We start from the raw sequence: 10,856 nt of genomic DNA, 5'->3' as shown, positions 1-10,856 counted from the left end.
AAGTATATGAGTAATTAATGCCTTCAGCTTGGTGTGGTTTCACATTATTTTGGCAGTTTCAATCCATTTTTAAGTTGCTATGTGTTTTCCAGATCTCTGAGCAGCATTCCCTCCCACCCTCTGCTGCCTCCAAGTTGTTCATTTTTTGGAAGCTCGTTTGTGGAGGGCAGAGCCTAGCAGCTAATTTTGCCGTGGTACCCAGATGTGCAACAAGAGGACCCACTGAAAATCTGTCACCTTGCTCCCAGCTGATCTGCGCACAGCGCTGAGCTGACACCTTCCCCTGGTCCTTGTTGCCTGCACCCTTCTGAGGTGTACGATGCTTTTTATCAAAGCAGGGACCTCTGGTATAATAAACTGTACAAATATAGACTGTTAATGGAGAGCTGCAGAATGGAGGTGCGGCAGGATTCACAGCTTAAACTGCTTTCTATAGATAGCTCCTGCTCACTGTTCGCCTACATCGATATCATATGGAGTGTGGAGGAGACAATGAAGTGCTAAAAGCTTACTGCTTCAGAGTTAGGAAAGTACTTTGTTATTCTGGTTCTTTTTTCTTTTACTTTTTTTGTTTGTTTATTTTTCTTTTATCTTATTCTTTCTCTCTCCTTTTTTTTTTTTCTTTCTTTCTTTTTTTTTTTTTTTTTTCTTCTTTTTCTCCCATATTTCATTTTCTGTAAAATGAAAGTTGGTCTAGAAATGTTTTGCTTTGTTCTTGTGAGGATAACCAAACAGGAGAGGAGAGCAAACCAGACAAACTGTTTGAGTGCGTCATCGAGGGCAATCCAAACTCAAACATCATCTCACCTGGGACCACAGAAGTCAATGGAAGGTTTTCCATGGACCTCAATGAAAGTAAAATCTGTCAGCCTGCACTGTGTGCAAGTGAAAACAATGAACGACTGCACGTCTGTGCTGCAGAGAGGTGTGTGATGCTCACCTCTGTTAGGGTATTTTCTCAGGTCATCTGTGGCATTATGGTGTGATATTACAGGTTACTGGACTTTATGCATTTATAATGTCACTTTTTTTTTTTCTTTTTTTCTTTTTCTTTTTTTTCCTGAAATGCTAAAAACTGTCACATTTAAAATGTAATCATCCGAATATAAGATTTATTTTGGAAATTGATCTTCTTTTGTGCATTGTGTGACAGCCAGAGTCCTCTTGTGATTCGAATCAATAATCATGGGAAGAAATCACTGTAACCTAAGCACAGGACAGATCTTATGAATCCCTAATCTTAGTTCTTGTTGGTGATACTACCCATGGAAGTAAAAGCTGTAAAACAAGTCTCCCACAGCAGACACTCAGCTAGCCAAGCACTTGAACTAGTCAAATATTTATTTGAATAAAACTTTTTTTCTAGAGGAATATGATTTTTTTTTTCAGAATTGAGGGTTTTGAAATGATTGTGTTGATTTCAGTGACAACTCGCATTGCTTTTCCATTTTAAAGAATGAATCACAGAATTTTTGGCCTCACGTATCTTTGTTTACTAATAAATGTGTTTTATGGTATGTTAAATTGGGGAATCAAACTATATAGCACCTTGAATTTTGTTAAGGAGAAATGTGAGGGATTTCAAAAATGACTACTGTTGTGCCCTTTCAGGAAAGGAAAGTCCCTGCTCCCACAACAGGCATGCTGCCTTTTCTGCACAGTATGACTGGCTGCAAGCAGCTCCCAGGGAGTGCAGCAAGAACTGGTGGAGACTTGCTCTCAGAGATTTTTAGCGTCAGGGACTGTGATGTTTTATCACCGTTGCATTCCTCAGAAAAGCAAGGGCTGATTATAAAATATTTGGGTAAATAAAAGTATGGCCTTAGTTTGGGAATCTACATTTTGACCTCAGTAAAAGAAATTCTGGCTAGCAACAATATATAAACTTGGGACAGCAGGAAGCAAAGAAATTAATTACCAACTAGAATGCTCAGTCTGTGGGCAGAGGGCATGTAAAGAATTTGGATCCTGATATGATTTTCTCTTCCAAAACGTAGTCTGCTGCAGGACTGATTACAGTGTGTTTCTGAATTACCTACAAGAGCATTTCTATTATTTACACAAAGGAAGGCATGAGTATTCATTTCTCTGGCCCAACATTTGAAAATGTCTGGTGGAAAAGCCCAATCTTTTCTATTCTAGGTCATTTGATTCTTTTTTACCAGTATCCCTAAAATCTGGTGAGGAGAAGAGGGAAAGTAACTGCAGTTTGAGCTGGTTACCATTCATTTCTCTAAATGAAGTGCCTATTTTCCTCTCAGTTGCAGAAAAGATGCTCCCTCCATCTTCTGTCATGAAGTTTTTACTTTTATTTTATTATTATTATCATTATTTTCGTTTGCTTTTAAGATGTAGAGAGTTCTACTCTGCTTAAGCAAGCTGGTTTTGATTGGCAAGGAATTGTAGCAAGATGGAAGAGAAGGCTAGGAAAGGTAGAAATAGCTAGCTTTCTTCAAGACCTACCCGATCACTCAATATTGTCTTCAGAGTATCTAAAACATAGTGGTACTTTGCTGAACATGCAATTTATTTATTTGTTTACTAATTTATAGGATATTTAGGTGAGATTTGGTGGGAGTAAAGGGATGGGAAGATGGCCTAACGTTACTGAACTCATGTCAAGAAGCACCACTAGTGCTGGAAGGAGGGAGAACCTTTTTTTCCTTCCTCTGCAGAAATTTGTCCTGGATTTTGAGAGGCAGCAAAATGCCTGCCAAATTACAAAAAGAGACAGGGAAATGCTAAATTAAACATTTTTCCAAGTTACACCTTTGTATTTCTGACTTTGGTGTCATAGACCCATAAGCATCAAAACCCATTTTATATTTGCACTTTTCGGGTGCTTAATGTCTTACTGTATATTACATTTATTTCAAATAATGCACTGTGGTTACAAAGCTTTCACTAACATTTTTTTTTTTGTTACCTTTGAACCAACTGACCAAATATGATCGATTTCTAAGCTGACTGTATTTACCTTGATATGCTTCTAGGCAAAAACAATTTAAAAACAACACTCATTGGCATATCAGTTATATGAATAGCATTTGTTTCAACTACTACAGGTGTTTTGTTACATATTTATGAAAGGGTTTATTTGTGTGTAAAGAGGGGAGAAAACTCTTCCTGCTACGGGAATGTGACATTTGCAATTTGGCACTGCTAGTTTAAGTACAATAAGCCAAGCCAAGAGGGCAACCTGCTGTGCAGGGGTCCTGCTGTCCCCAGCCTGTGATCCCTTCCTTGAGCTGGATTAGCACTTGCCCTGTCCTGCTGCGAGGCACACCAGGGAGTTAAACTGGCAGGGAACTGCTTGCTCTTTTGGGGAGATAACTTTTCATCTGAGTCCTATCCAAGGTTTGGCTCCTGGTGAGGCAGCACAATTGCTGTGTCCAGTGCAGTAGAGAGGGAGCAGCTTGCAGGTAGAAGAGAGAGGGGCAGCTCCCACTCTGAATGTCTTAGGTTACTGCGCAACCCTACAGCTGGAAGCTCTGCATCTTTTCTTAAAGCCTTTCTTTAATGGGCATGGCCAGCCTGTTACAAAAAGTGATGAATTTTACCTGAGTAAAAACTGAATGTACTTTTTCAGGCAGGTGAGATGTGGCAAGCTCCAGTCCAGCTGGAGCCAGCTATGCATGTACAGGATCTGGGATATGAAGCAACAGGGGTATGGGGGGCTAGAAGGCGAGCATCTTCTCTTCAGATGAGCCCTGAGACTTCTGATGTTTGTGTCTAATAAAGAGATGGAGGAGATATTTTGTTATTAGTTCCATAAGTTCAATTTTTCATTATCATGCTACTTGGGAGGTTCACTAGGTCACGGTGTTAGCTGGAGAGAATTGGCACATCTCCACGGCCGTCTGGAATCAGCCTCAGCACCACGAGCACAACATCTGGCCTACAGGCTCCAGGGGCTGCTTTGAACAGCTTTGCTCCCCAGTAAGCCCCTATAATACACACCTCTTTCCATGTCGTTCTTAATTTGCTCTTCCAAATCTTCCGGAGACACACAGAACTCATACTCTTCCCCTTCAGGTGCTTTGGGTTTGCACTTTCCACAGCAGCAGTTGAAACAGCAGCAGAGGCAGCAGCAGAGGTAGCAGCCCGTCAGGAGGCCGCAGACTGCAAACAAGCCCTGGGTTGAAGAGAGCAAGAGGAAAACCCCATGAGCAGTGACCTTCCCGAAACCCACAGCAGCCTCTTCAAAGAGACTCTTCAAAGGGACTCGGGCTCCCACATGCGTGGTTCTCAGAGGAGTCCGACCACCAGACGAGTGCCTAAATCAGGACCAGACCTTCCAGGGTCCTCCTCACCCACCAGCTCCTGCTTGACACTCGGGACCACAGCCACAAAGAAGCCACCAACCAACAGGCCCCCGCATGCCCAGCTCCTGAACGCCTGTCTTCAGCTGACGGCCCTCAGAAAAAACCTCCAGGCAGTATGCAAAACCCCACCCACCTTAAAATGACTCATTTCCATCTTAAAAATGACTCATTTGCCCAAGAACTTTTTTTTTTTTTTTTTTTTTTTTTTTTTTTTTTTTTTTGCAAACACTTATTTACTGGCAGGTTCTTGTTAATAACAAAGCCAAGAGAAAAAGAAGTGAAGACTCAGATGCATCCACACAACTTCAGACACTGAACTAAGGCAGCTAAATTAGACCCACAGTTTCTGTGGGCTCCCCAGATAGGTGATGGGAAGCTAAAAGACCTTCCAGAGGGTGAATCAGCCCCAGGAGAATTTGCATTGCCCTTTGGAGGTGTCTCCTTCTCTTCTTTAGCCTGTGCAGAAGCAGAGAGGTGACAACTCCTAGGTTAGACTCCTTGGGCTGTGGTTTCTATGTCTGGGGAGTTAGGCATCAAGAAGCTCCCACCAGCATTGCCCCTGCTTGCTCCTGTCCCTGTCACACCAAGTGCAGAGGCCTCAGCAGAGCCAGGCTCTAGTATTACAGGTATCCAGGCTGCCCTTTACTAAATGCAGTTTCACTTATGTGCTCTTGCAGTTAGTTCTTAGGTTCATAAGTAAACATGCTGGTGAAGAAGAAAGGAAGCATAAATGCCAGGATATTGTCAAATTTGACAATGAAGCTATGTAAATAACACTCAGTTATGTATGCATGTCTCAGGCAATGTTAGCACGAGCTTTGAAGGTAATATGATATTTACATGTGTAATATTTACCGTTTATGTGTTCGCAGGCTCGAGGCCAATGATAATCTATTCTACCCACAGATATATCAAGAGTGAACAGGATGCTTTTTTAAAAGACAAGGAGGACTCAGACATTTCTTTTTAAAATGTTTTCCTTCCAACTGACATCTGAAACTGTTAGAAATCTCAGAACCTCTAAAATAAGTTATCCGTCTGTTTATCGTTTATGCCATAATGGGGAAAAAACAGCACAATGGATAGAAGGAAAAGAAGTATAAAAGTTTATCAAGTGAAATATATACGTGAATCTATTAATGATAAATTAATGATTCACGATTCTTGTATTTAAAATATTGCAGGTGATAAATCAGGAATCAGAAGAACACTGATGTGATAATTAAACTGTCTTCATGGGAGAGGGAGAATTGCTTTTTGCAATAATAGATGAATGAACAACTCCTATGTCTGCCAGTGGATACGCAGTTCAAGTACCCACTACCCATGTTAACATGTTCCAAGTTTAATATGCCTGCTAAGAAGTCTGGCAGTTCCAAAAAAGTAATTTTCACTTTGCATTTCTCCTTTCATTTGACTTTCTTTACTTCTAATGATACACCTCCTCATGATTGTCAGATTTTTTGAGTATGAGTGTGTTAGGGAAGAGGATTTACCAGGAATTTTGGTAGCTGAAGAAGAAGATAATAAGCAAAAGCTGTGGTCCCTACCTTCTGCAGACCAGAGTGGAGAAAATTAGGGGTCCTAAGATCATCTGCAGTCAGACTTAAATAGTATTATGATGGATACTATAAAAATCTGAAGCTGACCTGCCATTTGTGTGTGAGAAAAAAAGAGATGAGGATTAGTGACCTCAGCTTGAAAAAAACATTTGGTGACCTGTTTGTGCTTTGGAGGTGGCAAGGTGTGGGATTAGGGGAGAGATAGAGAGAGACCACTTGTGACAATCCTCAGGTGCTAACCATTTGCATATTTTGGATTTTTCCTGGCTATTGTGTACAGAATTCTTAAAACTCAGGAAACAGTGATTAATTTTGCTGGGACATTCAGCACCTCTCTTCTCACCTCCAGGATACATCTCTCTTGAAACAATCCACACGTTCCTCCTTTCTGTGTTAGGGACTTACTAGCTTCTCTCTGTACTCTCCGCTGCTCTCCTTATGAGTCAAAGCCACAGCAGTTATTTCCGTTCCTGATTTTCTGACCACAGATGATTTTATACTTCATAAAGTCTCCATTAACAATCAGCAAGCAGAAGAGGAAATAAAAGCTAAATGTGATGAAAACTTTAATTATCAAGACTGTTAGAGGAGCCAGTACAGTTGCTCTCTCAGCTCTAAGGGAATGCTTCCAGGCACCTGAGCCATGACAAAGAGGCCGAAGAAGAGGGTGAAAGGACAGCAAAGAGAACAGGGATGGACCCAGCAGGAACAGAAAGCAGCTGTGGCCAGGAGCCCAGCCGCAGGCAGACAGCCTCCAGGCTGCTTCTGAGGATGCCACCCCAACCGTGCAGGTGTCATTTCAACACTGGTGCTTTTTGTTCATTAGTTTCATTTGCAGTTTGGCATTTGAGCAGCTTCCATCTCATACTGATTCAGCTTCCTAAACCCACAAATCTGCGGTGAGGGGGCTGTGAGGGCAGTGAAGCACTGCCCTGATCTGTCACGAACGCAAGAATGCACGTTCCATCGTTCTGAGATCAAAGCTGTCACAGCAGGTTTGTTTCACCATTTCCCACTTGTTCCAGCAGAGACCTTTCTTTCCTGCTTTTTATTGTTGGAAACAGGTGGGGAGAGCATTGGTTTTGCATATTTGCAGTTCTGTTGGTTTGTTACATTTCTGTAACATTTCAATATCTGCTGAAACACCAGAATTTGACATATAGAAACATCAGAGGATAACAGTGACATAAGCAAGCACATGAACACAACTCTTTTATCACAAGAGCACTCCATGAGGTGTTTTTCCTTGAGCAATATGCCAGTTTTTGATGCATCATTCTCTTCCTTTCCTGATCTCTTCCCCCACTCCCCAGTTCTCACCTTTTCTTCCACTTCCCTTCCCTCACCCCCTCACCAAGAACTGACAGGGCACGTATATGACACCATAATCCCACAGTGTTATGTATTATTATTGCTTACTTATGCTGTGTGCTATATATAGCAAAGAACACAGCTAAATTTGTACTGTAATAACTTATTAACTGGTTGTCACATAAGTGGGACTTCTCATTTTTGAACAATGAGTCACTTTTATTTAGTCACTACTGAAAAGAAAGTCAAAATTAACCTGGAGCACCAGATTCAAATCTAATTAATGTCTGGAAGTGTTACAAAACATGTGCTTTATTTACCAAGTTAGAAAGAAAAAGAAAACATTCTATAATAGCCCTCTTCTGAGCTGATGCTACATCTGCCACTGTTGATTTTCCCAGATACTTTATTGTTTAATTAAGCTTTTAGTAGTGTTTTACATCCTGATCCTACTCTTTGTTAAGCCAGTATGAACACCTTGTTTTTCAGGGGGTTCCCGGTGTATATAAGTATTTTTGTGCATTATCATGCCTGCTTTTCAACAGAAAATGACAGCTTACCTTTGCCCACCAGCTTGAGAGCATGAAGTATGTGTTAACATTTTCCTCACCAAACTGCTCCGCCACATAGAGCCCTAAGGATCCATACTTGTCATAAATGTTTCGCTTGGACAGATCAGTCAGCGTTGCATGAGCATTGTTTATCTCTTTAAATTTTTCTGCAGCCTCTGGATTGTCAGGGTTCTTGTCAGGATGATATTTCAGAGCCAATTTTCTTCAACATAAAAATTAAAAAAAGGAAAATAAACATGGGTAGTGTGTGCATATAACGAGTGTATATGGACACATATAAAACATTACAAAATACTCTAGCAGAGGCATAATTATTCTGAACAGTACGTTCAGCCTGGACCTTCTTATTTCCAGTTCTAACACACACAGAACATTCAGTAAAAGGAAGGTGACACAAAGTAAGTGAAAATGAAAGTTTTTGTGAAAGAGATGTGCTGGTTACACTAGGCATGAACATTGTGCCTTGATACCTCATCAGCTATCAAATTAAGGGAGAAAGCGATACATGCTGGAAGCACAGATTTTAGCCTGGTAATAAATCACAAACATTTGTTGCATTATGTTTGGCAGCTGATTTGCATCATTTAGCAGGTTTCAACAAAGATGAAGATTTTGTAAAGGTTGTTTAAAAACATGTTTATCCCATCAAAATGATCTTTATTGCAAAGGAAATTCAGCCCTTGATTGTCTATCAATAGTAGCTATATTAAAATATAGTAAACAGTGTCTGTGTTTGCAGAAGCCCAGACAGTGATGATGAAAAACAAATTTAGGACTTGCAAGAGAAAGGAAGCATACTTCTGAAGCACAAGATGGAAAAGCATAATGAGTTAGCCCCAATTTCCAATGCCTGTCTGAGTCTACTTCATCACTGCCACACTTAATGCCTGTCCCTAAGGTAGTGGAAGCTGATTGTTGGCCGTTTGGAGCTGTTTATGCTGGTGGAAAGCCTTTGCCAGGACAGGTCTTGGTACTGTCTCTTTTCTCTGACTGTGCTCGTTGCTACAGAATTAGAGTACAGATACAGCTGGAAAACAACCATGTGGGACTGTTGGCTCACAGACAGCACTGGGGAATCAGATTTGGGGAAAAAAGGGTTTGCTTCCAACCACGTTGGAGCAGTGTAAGCTCACATGTACCTGCAAAGCAAGCATAGACGTAAGTGTATCTTTTCGAAAATCTCCACTCCCTTTGTAGAAGTGGCAATAAAATTTTCCGAGGACATTTATTTAATGACTAGTGCTGACCTCTAGTGGCATCAAAAGTGATTTAATAGAGTATTTAATTCTGTCATCCTCACCTAAGTCAAGCTATGTTGTATTTTTAAATGTTCTCTCTGAGTGTTTCAGGAGCTAGTCATGACCATTATGCCAAAATAAGTAAGTAAACAAATAAATTAATTGTGGTGTGAAGGCAGCGTGCCCACACTTGCTCTAACAAATTTATCCTCTGAGTGGGATACTGATTGACTTTCTACTGAAGTCCCAGCACTGGTTATCCTCCCAGCAAAATCTAAGTGCTTTGCTCTTGATGATGGTTCCTGTCTTGGAGACATTCTGCCAGTGTCAAGACTGATATGAGCCTGAGAATAGCCTCTGACAACAATATCTTCAATTCTATACACTGAACTCAAATCATCTTCTCATAGATCATAGCTGACTCCTTAAAAATGTCTCTAATAGCATCAGTAGCTTCATGTTCAGTCATAGCTAGTATATTGTGCATATGGTACCTTAAATATAATAAAAGATGAAATAGAAGAACTGGAAAAACAAGCTCATTCTTGCATGACTAATGACATAATGTGCCAACCAAGTATTTAAGTAGCTTATGCAATCTATTCCTTTTCTTAGCTGAAAACAAAACCTAGCAATTAGAATGAAAAATGGGAGAGGCATTTCTTTCAAAACTCATGCTTGGCTGGAGGCATCAGACAATCAATCTCTGGCCCTTCTTCCTTTTCCCACAACTAACAGCCCCAAAGACCTCTTCTGCCCTCTTCTCTTTCCCAAAAATCTCATAAGAATTTGAATGCAATGTCATTTCAAAGAGGTGAAAAAATATTAGTTATATTAGTTACATACTTACTTTAGCTTAGTATTGAGAAAATTCAATAAAAATATCATGCTAACTACTCCCTGCACAAGATGTCATATACTAATTGGTGATGATTTAGTGGTGGGTCAGAGATCTATATACTGCCAGTGTGATTCATATGAGTGAGAGAAAGGACTCCATTAGGTTCAGCCCAAGAAACAGTAAAAGTAAGGACAAGAACAAAAATAAGGAAAAGAACATGACATGACAGCCTTCTGTGATAGGGTTACAGCACTGGTGGATAAGAGAAGAGAAAGTAACATCATATACCTGGACTTGAGCAAAGAATATGACACTGTCCTGCATAATATCCTTGTCTCCAAGTTGGAAAGACATGGATTTGATAGACAGACCACTCAGTGGGTAAGGAATTAGCTGGATGGTTGCACTCAAAGACTTGCGGTCAATGGCTTAATATTCACAGAATCACAGAATAATCTAGGTTAGAAGAGACCTCCAAGATCACCTAGCCCAACCTCTGACCTAACACTAACAAGTCCTCCACTAAACCATATCGCTAAGCTCTAAATCTAAACGTCTTTTAAAGAACTCAAAGGTGGAGATCAATGATGAGTGGTGTTTGTCAGGAATCTTATTTAACTATTTAACATCCTTGTTGGTGGCAGGGACAGTGGGATTGAATGCATCCTCAGCAAGTTTGCAGATGACACCAAGACAAATGGTGCAGCAGACATGCTAGATGGAAGGGTTGCCATCCAAAGGGACTTTGACAGGCATGAGAGGGGGTCCTGTGTGATCAACAGGCAGTTCAACAAGGCCAAGTGTAAGTCCAACAACTGGGTTGGGGCAATCCCAAAGAAGAACACAGGCTGGGCAATGAGTGGATAAAGAGCAGCCTTGAGGAGAAGGACATCAAATATACCAGTGGATTAAAAGCTTAATGTGAGCCAATTTGCAACCCAGAAAGACAACTGTATCCTGGGCTGCATCAAAAGAAGTGTATCTAGTAGGTCATGTGACTCTCCCCC

The 10,856-nt window shown here is 40.7% G+C and overlaps 1 protein-coding gene across 2 annotated transcripts in view; it reads right to left on the bottom strand.

Moving 5' to 3' along the window:
* The window catches only part of DNAJC5B (DnaJ heat shock protein family (Hsp40) member C5 beta), a 37,936-nt gene that overhangs the window by 3,864 nt on the left and 23,216 nt on the right, over nt 1–10,856 (bottom strand). Inside the window, exons 2-3 of one of the 2 annotated variants that reach the window (XM_068671990.1) lie at nt 7,759–7,972; nt 3,961–4,135 (exon numbers count right to left, since the gene is read on the bottom strand). In XM_068671990.1, the coding sequence (XP_068528091.1) occupies nt 3,961–4,135; nt 7,759–7,972 (389 nt within the window). Of the gene's footprint in view, nt 1–3,960; nt 4,136–4,317; nt 4,443–7,758; nt 7,973–10,856 lie in introns of those variants that run through there. The other variant, XR_011093029.1, reaches the window with a different exon arrangement.

The sequence above is a fragment of the Anas acuta genome, chromosome 2 (assembly GCF_963932015.1).
Source record: "Anas acuta chromosome 2, bAnaAcu1.1, whole genome shotgun sequence".
Lineage (NCBI taxonomy): Eukaryota > Metazoa > Chordata > Aves > Anseriformes > Anatidae > Anas > Anas acuta.
The sequence above is the reverse complement of the archived record's forward strand: the minus strand, read 5'-3'. Positions and strand labels throughout refer to the sequence as shown.